Here is a 14433-nt window from a genome sequence, read left to right on the forward strand (position 1 = left end):
TTAAACTAAATGTCGATGGGAGTGCCAGAGGCCAACCTGGTGAAGCAGCGGCAGGTGGAATTATCCATGATGACAAGGGAGAATGGATACTGGGATTCATTCATAAATTTGGTATAACTTCTTCGCTAAATGCTGAGCTATGGGCATTATTCTAGGGCTTAAATTTGTGTTGGAGAAGGAGATTTAGGAAGGTTTAAGTGGAGTCTGACTCCCTCCTTCCTATACAAAAATTGTCGATGAAAAGTAATATTTTAGACCTGAATGTGCATTTGTTAAGGAACATTAAAGAACTATTCTTCCAAGATTGGGATTATAGAATATTTCACATATCTCGTAAAACGAATTAATGTGCCGATTAGATGACCACACATCATGATAATCTACTTTTAAGATTTAGTGTTTTTGAGTCTCCTCCTTCTAGCATTGCTTCCCTTTTACTAGATAGTGTTTTAGGCGTTGTTTGACTTAGAATGATGCAATAAATTATTGTATTTTCACTATATATAAAAAAATCGAATGAATTCATTTAATTTAGTTGAATTTGTTTGATTTCAATTTATATTGATTATTTTAATTAATTTTTTGATATATTATGTATTTCATATGATAAAACCGATTAAACATATCAAGTATAAAACGATTTCAATTATTTTGATTTTAGATTATAATTTAATTAATTTAATTATTTCTTACATAGAAATTAATCAATTAATTCGATTAATTTTTTGAAAAATTCGATTGATTTGATTTTTAAAATTTTAAAACCAAGCCAATCGACTGCTTTGACAACTTACACAAGATAAACCCGTAAATGTAATCCCTCAATTAAGTAGAAAATCTGGGCCTTTCATGGAAATTGGAAAGGTTGTGCTGTCAATGACACCTAACCTACCATTTAAATCTGAATTAATCGTCGACCGTCAGATCAAAGATATGACCGTTTGAAACGCTCCCCTCCTCTCTCCTCTGCAAATTCAAAGTTTCAAACCTTATATCGTTGTCTCATAATAAAATAGACAACATTCTGAAAAAGTTGAAAAAAGCCAAGCAACCAAACCTATGCCAAACAAAACAAAAGTAGAAACAGTCACAACAATTCAAACGTAGGTTGCTCTCTAAATCTTTATCCTTAATCTTTTTCAACAACATTCTTCGTTAATACTCTGTTTCTCTATCTTTGAACCTCCGCAGTTCTCTTTAAGAACAAAAAGGAAGAAAAACCGAGATATCATGTCTAAGATGAAATCTGATCGTAAGCCTCCGCTTGCTAAATCGCCTATCCGCCTACGACCCCGTCGCGTCCTTCGATCAAACTCAACCTCCCTGCAAACCCCACCAGGTATATCGGGTTATAAATTCATAACAACTTTCGATTTTTATCGTAAACAGTGAAATAAATCTTTTCAGTTTGTATTTTTTTTTTGTTGTTTAGTTTGTTTTTTTTTTTGTTGTTTAAAGGTTCTTTGACGAAATCCCAGAAGCCTATCCGTACTTGGGCCGTTGAAGAATCTGAGATTCGACCAGAGTATCGCTCTATTTCTTGCGAGTTACGGGCTCTGGCGAAGTTGGTCAGAGATGAACTCGGAAACGGGGAACCCGAAAAGGCTGGTTTTGGTGAGACTAGTCTCAGCGCCAACTCCACTCCTCTGTTTGAGAGGGGCCGGTTTTACGATGAGTACTCAGCCAGGAGAAACGAGAGGCTTAAGAGAAAGAAAGGAGGCGAAACCGGCGATGACTCAAAGGCTGGGCACCATCTTGGAGTTACAGTTGAATCTTCAAAGAGAAGAGACTCGAAGAAGCTCGAGAGCTTGAGGAAGTCAGTGTCTGCTGCTTATTCCGCGGAGATGAACGAGACTCAGACTCCTAGGTACATGCTCAGAAGTATGAGCAAAGAGAACAAGAAACCTCCTCTTGCTGTCAACAATAACAAGTCGTCTGTGATTGGCAGTGAAAGGAAAACTGGGGCTAGAAGGGTTAAGAGGATCTGAGAATTGGAAATTGGGTTTTCTATGCAAGTTTTTTTTCTTGGATATTTCTTTTTAATTTAGGAAAATTGGAACTCTGTTTCATTTTTAATGCATTTTTATCATTATGTTTCGTTCTGGTTACTCTACCAGACGTTTGATGCTGCACAGTATACATTGCCCTGTCTTGTTTTTGTTTCTCAATATATAGATATGAACATGAGAATGGTCAAGTATTCTCGTATTCAGCTTTTACATTTTCTTTGTTCAACTATAGAAAGCAAAAAGGGTTTGCTGAATGAATGAAGTTTCCTACTTCATTATTCGTCTGAATATTCAGTCTCCTGTCGTCTCCTTCTTCATTTGACAAGACCAAAGTAAGTACAAGTTACTGTCTTTTGGTTTAGTAAACTGGCTAAACTAACCAAAAATGACTACAACTGGCAAATTTGCAGAAGAAAAAGACAGTTGGCAAACAAGCTTTTGCCTCTTCATTTCCAGTGAAAAACATTCCCTAAGTGAAATACTTTTTGAGTTCTTCAACCAAATTTGCCATCAAAAGTCAGGTTACATAAGGTAACTTCTAAGAGCAAGCCATAAAAATTGTGTACCGTGCAGAGTCACCACTGCAAATCTCAAGCAGTCACTTCTTGTTATCATGTTGGCTATATTTGTAGGAAGGTGTCATGTTGTGACCAAAAGATATGCAAGGCCTTTTAGATACTCTACAATTTCAGATCCTCCGAGCTTTGAACTTCCAAATACTCTATCAACAAAAGTTATTGGAACCTGTAGACAATAGAAAAAACCAAATCAACATAAATGTGAAGGATATAAATTGTTTAGCTACATGAAAAATTGATGTTTGAACAGCACACAGCTTAAAGATGAAGTAGGGGATGAGAAGAAACCATATGATCAAAACACTGATCCATATAATTTCTGTACAATAAATGCAGGATAGAACATTCAACTGTAAGGGTTCAATGTATTCTCCACCACAAAATCCCATTCACAAAGCAAAATAGGAAAATTATCTTCACAGAGATTAAGTTGAAAGAATAATTTGGGTACAACAAACTCAGCATTCAAGTTAGGTGTGGAGGTTGCAAAGGCAGTAGCACTGAAGTCCAATTTGTAGTCTTGGGTTTTTAAAATGAATTTTATCGGTATTTAAAGAGATAACAAGAACTTTGACTCTTACATGTCATTTACCAAGTACTCAGCCTAGCACAAACAAGTCAAAGATAACAACAGTTGACTTAAGGTTAAAATATCTATCAGTTTATTCATATGCAACTATAGAAATGAATTATACCTCTTCAATGTGGTAGCCTTTTCTTGAAGCCCTAACAATCATCTCCATTTGAAAGACATATCCCTTGCTAACACAGGAGCTAATGACATCTTCAAGCACTGATTTCCTATAAAGCCTTTACAAGACAAGGAAAAGGAAACATTAGCCCTAAAGCTATGACAGTCTGAAATTGCCCACTTCTATTAATTAGTTCTTATACCTGAAAGATCCCGTTAAGTCCGACACACCAGGCCACAAAAGGGTCTGTGCAAGAACATTGGCTCCCCTACTTGTTAGCTTGCGCATCAGATTCCATCCATGCACACCCCCACCTTTAACGTACCGTGTTCCAGTAACTATGCTGGCACCAGTTTCCAGCTGTTTCCTAATAAAGATGTCAATGATCAAAACATTATAAGGATTTAAGTAAATCAGGCATAATAGTACACCCTACAGAATCAACCAGAAGATATCTTACTTGATGAAGCTTGGCAAATATTTTGGCTGCAAAACAAGATGAAGAGATCATATAAGTGAGAGAAAACAGGAAGTGAAGTGTTGTGATTTAACTGGTAGAAATAGGCTACAAAAACACCATCACACTTACATGATGTGATAGATCAGCATCCATGATTACAACAAAATTTCCAGAAGCATGCTTCAAACCATGTACGTAAGCAGTTCCTGAAACCAATAACAGTTCAAAGGCCAGCACCATCTATTATTCCTGACAGGGAATAATTTATACTTACCCAATCCAAGCTTCTTAGGTCTAGGTCTTAATAGCTGCATCATCAAAGAGACAGAAGTATAGGTAAGCATAGGCATTGATCAGCAAAACAGATTACATATAGATCCAATTTTGTAGGTATATTAGCATGGAACTTACGATACGATCTTCACCATACAGTTTCTGCAGTTGTTTCACAACTTCTTGAGTACCATCAGGGCTCCCATCATCCACCACAATTATTTCAAAATCTACCTCCCTACTCCAAGCACAAAAAATTACAACAGCTTACACAAGCCAACATATTGGGAGATATCACAATATCAAAGGAATTGGTTTTCGAGAAAGGAAACTCGAAACTTATCTATGTTAAACTTATCATGCCCCCTATTTAACTCAGAATTTGTTGAGTGTAAGGCAGTTACATTTTGATGAAAAGACCTATACTAAGCATCATGAACGACATGAAGCAAAATCACATTGCAGGAGAAGTGGAATGAATCATATATTTTCCCTTCCAAGATATCAACTCATTAGTGGTTAGAATTTTGCTTCCAACGACACCAGATATGTGGAATTTTGACATACAGGTATTTGAACTTACAAAGACTCAAGAAAACTGCTAAATGGACAAAGACAGGATCATTGACTAAACTCTGAGGTTCAATTTCACACAGTTGGATTAAGTATGTAAAGAACAAGAGTTTTTTCAAAAACAACATATGCTTCAATTTATTTCTCGATAATTATTCCAGAATAACGGAGGTCTACTTTCTAAAACAGATTTACAAACTTTATCTAGATTCATCCAATTCAAAACATTTTCATAATAAGAAAACTATAAGATAAATGAAAACAGACAATTCTAATACCGTATCAGACGCACATCATAAATTCGATCAGGACAAAGGGGGCACAAAGAAAAGAACGCGAATTCAAGAAAAGCAATCAGATCTCGACGGAGCACCTCCAGATACTAAAATTACGAGTTCAGCGATCAAAGAAAAACATAAAAATCATGTACAAAAACAAAAGACAAAGAGAGATTTGGAGTTGGAAATACCGAAGATGCTTGAAGATGAGATAGACGATGAGAGCAATGTTGAGGCGTTCGTTATAAGTTGGTACTATCACGCTGTACTTATTCTTCTCCTTCTTCTGCTCCATTTTTCTCTTTCTGCCTCCCCCGTTTCTCCTTCTATGGGAACAGCAAGTGTTTTTCGACGCAAAAGACCAAGCTGATTCGCTTTCCCCTCGCCTTCCTTCTTCATTTTTCTTTTTTGATTTTTCAACGATGCTTCCTTAAAATTGGGCCAAGAGCGCAGCAGGCCGCTTCGATCGAGGTCGCTGTGTAAACTCAATTGGGCGAAAGTCATAGCAGGCCTCGCAAGCAGGATAAAAACAACTGGACTAATCCAAGACAAGACATCCAAGTTTGGGACCAAGGTAGGGATAATTTAATTATGCAAGATTAGCCTAGCTCAGATAGACCTGATAATTTTATATACAATACGATAATATTATATAAACATGATACAAGTTTAATTGAGTTTGAATTTAAGTTAATTGTGTTGCGTGTATTAATTATGTCGACACATTAAGACACAAATAAATTATATTTTAATCGTTCACGACTTAACCGTGTTAAATCTGCTTAACCCATTTAAGATATAATTAGTTAATCATGTTATAGTGTATTCGTATAACCTATAACCCGTTTATTACCTATTTATTTAATCATGTTCACGTGTAGTGTAAACACGTTTAGCATACGGTTAAAACTTATTTATTGATCTATATAAATATTAACATTTTTATGATGATTTATATTTAGTATATATTATAATATTTATAATTTTTTGTTGTAAATTTGAATAATAAAATCATATTTTACTTGTACATATTTCAATTTAATTATTCTAATTGTGTTAATCATATAAATTGTATATTAATTATATAAATTGTGAAAACAAATCATAAATCATATAAATTTTAATCGTGTTAATTGTGTCGTGTCATATAAAATTTATTTTGACACGTTTAATAAACGTGTTAGCTGTATCGTGTTGTATTACATATTTATTAAATATATCTATATACGTGTTCAAGAACCTGATATGATTAATTAATCATATAAAGTTTGTGTTTATTCGTATAACTATTAATACTTTCTATTTACACGACACGATCAAAACACGAATACACAAATTGTTAAGTCTAAAATCAAGTTGATTTTTAGATTATTTTTATAAAAAGTTTTAGGGTTTCAATTAATTCAAGGTTTTAGCTTACTTTTGGGTTTTACTCTATTTTAGGGTTTTAATTGGTTTTAAGGATTTAGCTAGTTTAGGGTTTTGACCAATTTAGAGTTTCGGCCGATTTTAGAGTTCCAAAAATTCCGGTTTTAGGGTTTAGGGCTCCCAAAACCCCGGTATCACAAATTATGGTTAAAGAATGCACAAAAGAAAAGGAGAATAAATGAGGGCACAACGCCCCAAGGACACCGTTTGGTGCTAAGAAGAGAGACGAGATGGAAAAGGGCGTGGGCTAAAGAAAGAAGCGGAAAAAGATGAAAATGGAAGTGGGCTATTGGTGGGTAGACCTAATAGATTGATAGGGCTATGGTCATCAAGATCGGATGAGATGATGCTACATACTGAAATTTTCTCTACAAACTATTTAACCACGGCAACTGCTGCTATGGGAAAAACAAATAGGACCCACAGTGGATTTTTTATTGAGGGAAGGGTATTAAAACATAGAGATCATGTACATCAACAAGTCAAATGCTCAGATGCACTTACTGTAGACTAGATCTTCACAACTCTACAGATCTTATTGACTACGATCAGTAGACTTCGGTCTTCCTACAGTGATGACTAGCACCTAAGCAGACTATATTATTCTCTGCCTGAAATCTACAAACAAATACAAAATTCCCTGGTCACTCCTCACACTACTATTATTCACAAAACAAGCTAACACGAATAGGCTTATACTCTGTTTGATTTGCACTGGAGCTGAAAAGCTTAGTCGTCCAATGTTCCATCCTCCCTCTCTTCCACTTCAGGAGTATCTAGCTTAGCAGCAAAACTTCTATCTACCACAGAAGCTCGTTCTTCAATATTTTCCTGCTTTGCTCCTTCTATTGGCAACCTCTCATCAACACCGGCCAAATTGTCGTCGTTTGTTTCTCCTGGACTTTCTTCCACTCCTGGACTTTCTATAGATACAGGCAGAGATTTGGTCTCCATGACATCTACCACTGAAGCTGATTCTTCAGTATTCTCCTGCTTTACTGCATCTACTTGTAATGTCTCATCGGCACTGGTTAAGTTGCCGTCATTAATGTCTTCTGGATTTTCTTCCACTCTATAATAAACCTGGGAAAAATTTGTAAGAAATCTGTAAATCCTTGTTTTAACTTCGAAGAAAGGTTCAAGGACTATGGAAACAGGCAGAGATTTGTGATGCCACCCAAAGTTCCAAAAGCTATAAGCCTACGGGCTCAAAAATAGAAGGAAAAAAAATACCAAATCACAATTATCAATGTCAAGCAGTGGTAAGTAGGAACTTGGGTACATTTCCATGCCTATAAAGAAAAAGTGACAAAAAGTACCATATCAGTTGCACTAGAGAAATTACATCATCAGAAAGACCAGGACGAGATGTCATACCACACACGTGCGAGCTGGCGAGAGTACTTTGAAAGAATTAGGACGATTGTTGAAATTAGTTTCAGGCACACCTGGTATTCCTTCGGGAGATGTGAAATGATCCACATCATGACCCACCTACCAGAAGAATTAATTATAGCGTTACCAGGAGAGTAAAACAATTCATAGAAGAGGAAGATAGGCTTTTAGATGCAATTGACTTCATTAGTTCCCAGTATCAGCTAAATACACTGAAGTTACCAACTTAGAGGACCAGTGGCCACTCCGAGACCTAAGGAAACAATCAGCTGTTTGTTTTTTGTCATTAAGTCCCGAGAAAACTCATAAAAAGTAGCTGTAAAACCCCAATTATATTGCAAGAAATCTAGCCAGAAAACAACATCATTCTTTCATCAATAGCAAAAGGCAAGCATAATAACAAAAGCAGGAGTTCCTTACTCTTCCATGCCCACCAAATTCCCAAGCATCACTATCCAGAGCAACTCTATACTTCCCTGGCAAGTCACACCCCACTTTGTACCTGTATGTTTTACACAATAGTCACTCAAAAAGTTTTAAAGCGCAGGTAATTAATTACAATGTCACATAGGCCTTAGCTGATTTCATTTAAACTTTCTAGCATATGTAGACTTTTTCACAATTTACAGCATACATACCCATCATATGTATTCTTGGGGTGAAAGTTGAACACAAAAACCAGATCTCCCCGCTCAAAGACAATAACCTAAATTGAGAAAACATTAATCAAAGCCTTGGTGATTGTTCTTAAAGGAAACTGTTAAAACTACATCCACCAAAACTAAAGTGGTTAAAGCCACTACAAGGGAAGGTTATAAGGCAGAGGACAACAAAACAACGGTGGGGTTCATTATCTCTATCAGTTTGGGGATAAAGGGAAGAAAGAAAAGTACACTAGCATGATGAAAAGTACAAAGAACCTTCAAAACAATTTACCATACATGTTTGAAATTCAAAGGAAACACGTATATCTTGTTTGCTAGCCACTGTGGTCTTTCGGTTTTTGGAGAACCATACAAAAGAGTGATGGATGAACAATTTATTATTTCTAATAATAAAAGTTTCAACTATAACAATGTCAAATAACTTTCATTATTAACAATATGCATGCATGTTGCATCATGAATTAGAGGAAAAGGGGCAATGCTCTAACTCTAACAGCCAACTGCCATTGTAGATTTACCTGGTCTTCTTCACTACAGCTGCTCAGTATCTGTTTTGTTGATGAAATGAATGAAAATTTATCATCAAGTGCATTCATAGCTCTGTCAAATGCATTCATGAACTGTAAAGCTCAAACACGAAGAGAAAAAACCATGTAAGGAATTGCATATCAGGAGCAAACCCTCCTCAATAGAGAAAGATGAAAATAAAATAAAACAAAGATTAGGATGCAAAAATAGAGAAGGAAAATTATATCCAGTTTTTGTAAAATAGATTATACAGGTGCCTTCAAAGTTAAAAATGCAGCTGAGCATTATCAGTGTTTCCACAATAATCACCAACCATGGTCCATGTTCAGCTAGATTCTTGAGCTTTCAACTTGACTCTGATCTGGTTCTTATCAATAGCATTATGGTATTGAAATGAAAAGGTCGTGAGGGATTAAATGGTCGCTTGGCCCATATTCACAAACTTATGTCCTAACGTTAAAAGTTCAAACAATAGCAAATACTCCAGTTGCCCACAGGATTAATAAGAGATGGGTCGGGGATAGAATAAAGCAAAGTAACTTTAACAAATACTTAAAAATAAAAAAGACCTCAGACCTTGTATCTCAAGTGTTCAGTATCCACCAGGCTCCACTGTCTTCTGCATTTTTCATAACTCCACCCGTTGCCTTCTCTTGGGAAGTCAATCCATTCAGGATGTCCAAACTGTACAAACATGCAGAAGAGATATCAAAAGAAACAGGAGACAGTACTCGCCCTTCCAGAGATGGCTCTCTTGTAACCTTATTTGTTAAAAGAGAGAACAAACCCTTATTTAGAAAATTGCCTCCAGGCAGATATAGCCAATCACCTCTTTACTTTTTAATGCCTTCTACCTAGTTATTGAACATATTCATGTATTTGTGACTTAAAGTGCCTTGGCTGATCTTCATCCATACGAATATTCTAACAGTCAAAATCTTCTTGCTTTCTAGACTTCAAATTTTCTCTAATATCCATCCAAACAAAATCTTAATGCACTGTGCAGTACGATCAGTCAGCACAGATTGCTTACCTCGTTTCCCATAAAATTAAGGTAGCCCTCTCCTCCTAATGCCATAGTAATAAAATGTATCATCTGCAAAAGTAATTTAAATACAAAAAAACAAAAAAGAATGTGAGAGAGAGTGAGAGAGAAACAATGGGAATAATGACTGAATAAATAAAGATGATCTATGCAGAGGCCAAACAAGAAGGCTAAATAAAATAATCCAAGTTCCATATGTGCTGTTATTTTAAAGCAAAAGCAGTTTCTAAGCTTACAGAGAGAGAGAGAGAGAGAGAGAGATTCATGGTTGCTGTCATGCCATCAACAAAGTAAGAAATTAAGGAAACCACGAAGAGAGGAGCCTCTAAGATTTGAGTTAGCACCAACCTTGTGAAGTGCAATCCCTCGCTCAACTGTAGGAGAAGCATCTGTTAAACATGACATGCCAGAGTACATTTCTTTATCCATTATCAAGAATGCAATTGTTTTATCACCTACAATAGCCTGCACAAACAAACAGTAAAATCCATGAAGCATGACAAATAGCAAATATACAAAGGTTAAAAGGAGAAGGCAAGATTAAGAAGTATTAATATGATATTGGATTCGGGAAAGGAGATCTGCCATGATATTAACCATTTAACAAGTATGTCCTCTTATTCTTTGCGAAGGGATGGGGGAGACAGGAAGAGGATAGTAGGCATTTTATTAATCGAGCTTTCTTTATGCTATATCTCTTTCTGTCATCATCCGAAAGTGAGTTACCAAGCCAAAATTGAGACATTTCCAAGCAGAACAATTTCTCAGTGCCAGAAAGAAATGATTTAACCAAATTAAGAAATAAATTGGTGAGAAAAATAACTTTTCATAGTTTATACCTGATCATGACTCTCAGCATAGGATATGCACTTCTCAGTTTGTCTCCTATTTGTCAAGCTCCGGGATATATCCTTCATTGACCACTCTTCATCGTTCTTATTTTTCAAGTAATCAATCCACTTGTCAGGGATAGCCATCGCCAGGCGGTAGTCAAAACCAGTTCCCCCTTCAGAGACAGGCCTACCAAGTCCAGGCATACCGGAAACATCTTCAGCAATTACAGTTGCATCCGGCAAGATGCTATGTATCAGAGAATTGGCCAGCATTAAATAAACAACAGCATCAACATCAGTTGCTTCACTGAAATACTCATTATAATCCCCTGTGAATCCCATGTTGATACCATGGTGATGATATAACATTGACGTCACTCCATCAAACCTAAAGCCATCAAATTTGAACGCCTCAAGCCACCACCTCAAGTTTGAAAGAAGGAAGCGAAGGACTTCCCAATTACCATAATTAAACAGTCGGCTGTCCCATAACTTGTGGTAACCGCTTTCTCCAGAGTGAAAATATGAGTCTTGTGAACTTTGGCCAACATCAAAGCCATTGAGTCCATCAGTGACATTGTTACTTGCATGGCTGTGAACAACATCCATCAAGACCTGTAGACCTAAGCTGTGGGCTTTATCAATCAAATATTTGAGGTCCTCAGGAGTTCCAGATCTACTGCTTACAGCAAAAAAGTTTGTAACATGATATCCAAATGATGCATAATAAGAATGCTCCATTACAGCCATCAATTGAACAGTAGTATAGTTATTTGCCCGAATACGAGGTAAAACATCATCAGCAAATTCTCTGTATGAATTAATGCACGGTTCTGAGCTGCTCATTCCAACATGAGCTTCATATATTCTTGGGGCTTTGGGTTTTGGAGGACAAGGGTACTTAAATTCATACCTGCATTATCAATGAAAGAATACATTAAAAGTCACAATTTCCCAATCATATATACTAAAAGCAGAAAATTACCATTGCTTTAATTGTGATGAAACTGCAGTGGATAGTGGCAGCAAGTTCCCATCTCAAGCAATATCAAACTAATTTTTTAATTAACATGTTCCAAAATGATGAGAGAAATTGTAATTCTGGATAAAAAAATGAGTAAAGATTAAGATACCCGAAACCCTGCACTGCACAATTGTTGACTAAATATATTTTTTCTACATTTGTGGAAATATCATCACTATAAAAATAAATCAAGTAAAATATGAACAAATTGCACCTTTCTGAAGGTGGAGGGTCCCAATGCAGACCATCATATGGTGCTCCAAATCTAGTAGAGTCTACAGTGGCATACTTAATCCAAGCAGGAATCCTATCTACCCAAACTCCATCACCATGCTTGAATCTGAACTTGACTCTTGAATTATGAGGAATAGCTGGATTTCCCCCAGAATCGGGAATTTTAATACTCCAAACGCCAAATTGATTCTTTTCCATCTTGTGGTTGGAGCCATCCCATCCGTTAAAGTCTCCAATAACTTGAGCTTCCCTACATGATTCAAAAGACTCTGTCTAAGCAATGATAGGATAACAAAGTTAGTGAACTTGTATTTCAGAAACCCAAACTTACTGAGCAGCAGGAGCCCACTCACGGTAGACAATTCCACCTTCTTCTCTGTTGAATCCAAATTTCAAATAACCTATAAAAGAGGGTAAAAGACAGATTGTTAAAAAAGGGTTGGAAAAAGAAAAAAACTTATCTCCTTTGAGCATCGTCATATAAATATCGATTTTACTCTTTAGCTCCTGAGGAGCAAGCAATTTCATCATTGAAGCAGCCTTTGATGTCAGAACATACAAGCAAATTCAGAAGCGGGTAGCATTGATGATAATGAGAAATGAAAGTCACCTTTAGCAAATTCCTCTAGGCCTCCCTCATGCTTTTCAAAGAGATTTTTCTGATCCACGTATTTCTTAACTCTATATAGGAAGTGATCCTTAAATGGTTCGAAGGCAGAATCAACACCCAAGATGCCGATGTTTTGAGCGTCTTCCTCAGACGATGTCATTGTTGAACTATCATCAACCAGAACAGCTGAGATTAGGGAACCATGACTGACCTGGAAGGGAAAAATGAAGCAGAGAAGATGACTCAGTCAATACCAAAAATACTTACAAATTCATATTTAACACCAAACATAGCGAAGATTTCAACGAATATTATATCTCATCGTGTAAGAAATATCTTCAAAAGAAAAATTTTAAAAATTCATACCTTTCCATACACTGAGTTGAGCGGAAATACATATCGCCCGAGCAACTTTCGGGATCCACGTCTAGATTCAACTGCTAGTTGTTTGGCAAGTTGATGATTACTTGTGGAACTCTGATGATTAAGAAATTCATCAGAATCTTTCGTTCGAAGCTAAACGACCAACCCAACAAGTAGAAACAGAATGCATGCAGATTCATCATCAAGAAATTTGATTAGAAGTTCGAATTACCAAAGTGCGGGCCTTGTTCGATGAAGGCGAGAAAGAATCGAAAGCAAAAGGCGTGGCGAGGAGACCCAACGAACCCAGCATCTTCCTTTCCCGGATTCAGCTTCTCAGCTCCATTTTCCTCTTCCAGCAAGCAAGAAATTTTAAACACGGAGGGAGTGAGCTACTGATTGTCGTTAAAAAATGATTAGCGCCATCTATCAAGAAAATCTAGGCCGTCGGATGCTGGGCCCACTTTTCATTTCAAAATTATGTGCTCTTAACTTTAATTTTTTCTTTTTCGCTGTGATTTTGATTGCCTTTGGAAAAAAACAAAGCAGATGGCCCACGTTATGACCCAGCTGCCCGTTAAAATTCGGGCATTAATAATTTGTGAAAAAGGACGAAGATAAATCAGATTATTCCGCTTTTCTACTGAAGCCAAGAGCAAAGATGATCTGACGGTTGTCAATCGATGTTACAAGCGTCTCGAAATCAATCAAAAATATGTTCCCCGTGACAACTCAACCGCTTTATCCCTACTTAACCTCATCCACACGTCAATGTTGCTTTTTTTTTAAAAAAAAAATATTGTACATTCTAATATCTCTTATCGGCTAATTATAAATTTATAAAGTTTTTCTAAGGGAAAACTTTCATATGTCTTGTGAACGAGAAGAAAGGAAAAGTTTGTTAAATAATAAGTTTTGGTCTTTTCATATGATAAGATTAATGTTTGCTTCTTATTGGGAATAAACTTGAAAACATTTGATATCACTAGTAATTACTACTTTTTATTTAATTTATATGTTTTGTTTAATTATACGCTCTAAATTCTGACCTTGCAAAGTGAGACAAGTAAAAAATAAATGATTTCTTTTAGTACCTTAATGAATGAGCACAAGATTTGGTGGTGATTGAAGTGAAATATGAAACACTCAACAGATTTAATTAATTAATAAAATAAATTTACAAATCTTATGTATTTTTTAATGAAATTAAAAGTATAAATATAAATGATAATCAATTATCATCTCATATGTACATTGAATAGACAAATTAACCAATCAATAAATTAGAATATGATTAAAAAAATCAAACATGAAAATAAACTAAATTCAATTTACATAAAATTTCAAAGTTTCGGAGTCTCTTTGTTATTAAGATAAAATCTCATTAACTAAAAGTTTCATATTAATATAACAAAATACACATTCCATTTAAAGTTGAAAGAATC

The 14433-nt window shown here is 35.8% G+C and overlaps 3 protein-coding genes across 5 annotated transcripts; 1 reads left to right on the top strand and 2 right to left on the bottom strand.

The window, feature by feature from the left end:
* Nucleotides 1019-2219, top strand: LOC18591698. 2 transcript variants are annotated; one of them, XM_007017955.2, is made up of 3 exons: nucleotides 1019-1103; nucleotides 1192-1339; nucleotides 1459-2219. In XM_007017955.2, exons 2-3 carry the CDS (start codon nucleotides 1231-1233, stop codon nucleotides 1986-1988), a joined length of 639 nt encoding a protein of 212 aa, XP_007018017.2. In that variant the 5' UTR covers nucleotides 1019-1103; nucleotides 1192-1230; the 3' UTR covers nucleotides 1989-2219. The 2 variants fall into 2 exon arrangements, with proteins under 2 accessions (XP_007018017.2, XP_017981810.1); XM_018126321.1 differs by having other exon boundaries at nucleotides 1034-1339.
* Nucleotides 2260-5263, bottom strand: LOC18591699 (dolichol-phosphate mannosyltransferase subunit 1). Its single transcript, XM_007017956.2, has 8 exons — nucleotides 5055-5263; nucleotides 4151-4250; nucleotides 4014-4047; nucleotides 3869-3945; nucleotides 3740-3765; nucleotides 3482-3646; nucleotides 3283-3397; nucleotides 2260-2753 (listed from the first exon to the last, which is right to left on the bottom strand). The coding sequence occupies exons 1-8, from the start codon at nucleotides 5156-5158 to the stop codon at nucleotides 2649-2651; spliced, it is 726 nt and encodes a 241-aa protein (XP_007018018.2). The 5' UTR covers nucleotides 5159-5263; the 3' UTR covers nucleotides 2260-2648.
* Nucleotides 6670-13373, bottom strand: LOC18591700 (1,4-alpha-glucan-branching enzyme 1, chloroplastic/amyloplastic). Of its 2 annotated transcripts, none has more exons than XM_007017957.2 (14): nucleotides 13221-13369; nucleotides 12992-13102; nucleotides 12626-12836; nucleotides 12347-12416; nucleotides 11996-12265; nucleotides 10764-11670; nucleotides 10273-10389; nucleotides 9913-9975; nucleotides 9456-9563; nucleotides 8870-8971; nucleotides 8325-8392; nucleotides 8107-8188; nucleotides 7669-7785; nucleotides 6670-7374 (listed from the first exon to the last, which is right to left on the bottom strand). In XM_007017957.2, the coding sequence occupies exons 1-14, from the start codon at nucleotides 13299-13301 to the stop codon at nucleotides 7021-7023; spliced, it is 2661 nt and encodes an 886-aa protein (XP_007018019.2). In that variant the 5' UTR covers nucleotides 13302-13369; the 3' UTR covers nucleotides 6670-7020. The 2 variants fall into 2 exon arrangements, with proteins under 2 accessions (XP_007018019.2, XP_007018023.2); XM_007017961.2 differs by having other exon boundaries at nucleotides 7203-7374; nucleotides 7637-7785; nucleotides 13221-13373.

The sequence above is a fragment of the Theobroma cacao genome, chromosome 8 (genome assembly GCF_000208745.1).
Source record: "Theobroma cacao cultivar B97-61/B2 chromosome 8, Criollo_cocoa_genome_V2, whole genome shotgun sequence".
NCBI classification, from domain to species: Eukaryota; Viridiplantae; Streptophyta; class Magnoliopsida; order Malvales; family Malvaceae; genus Theobroma; species Theobroma cacao.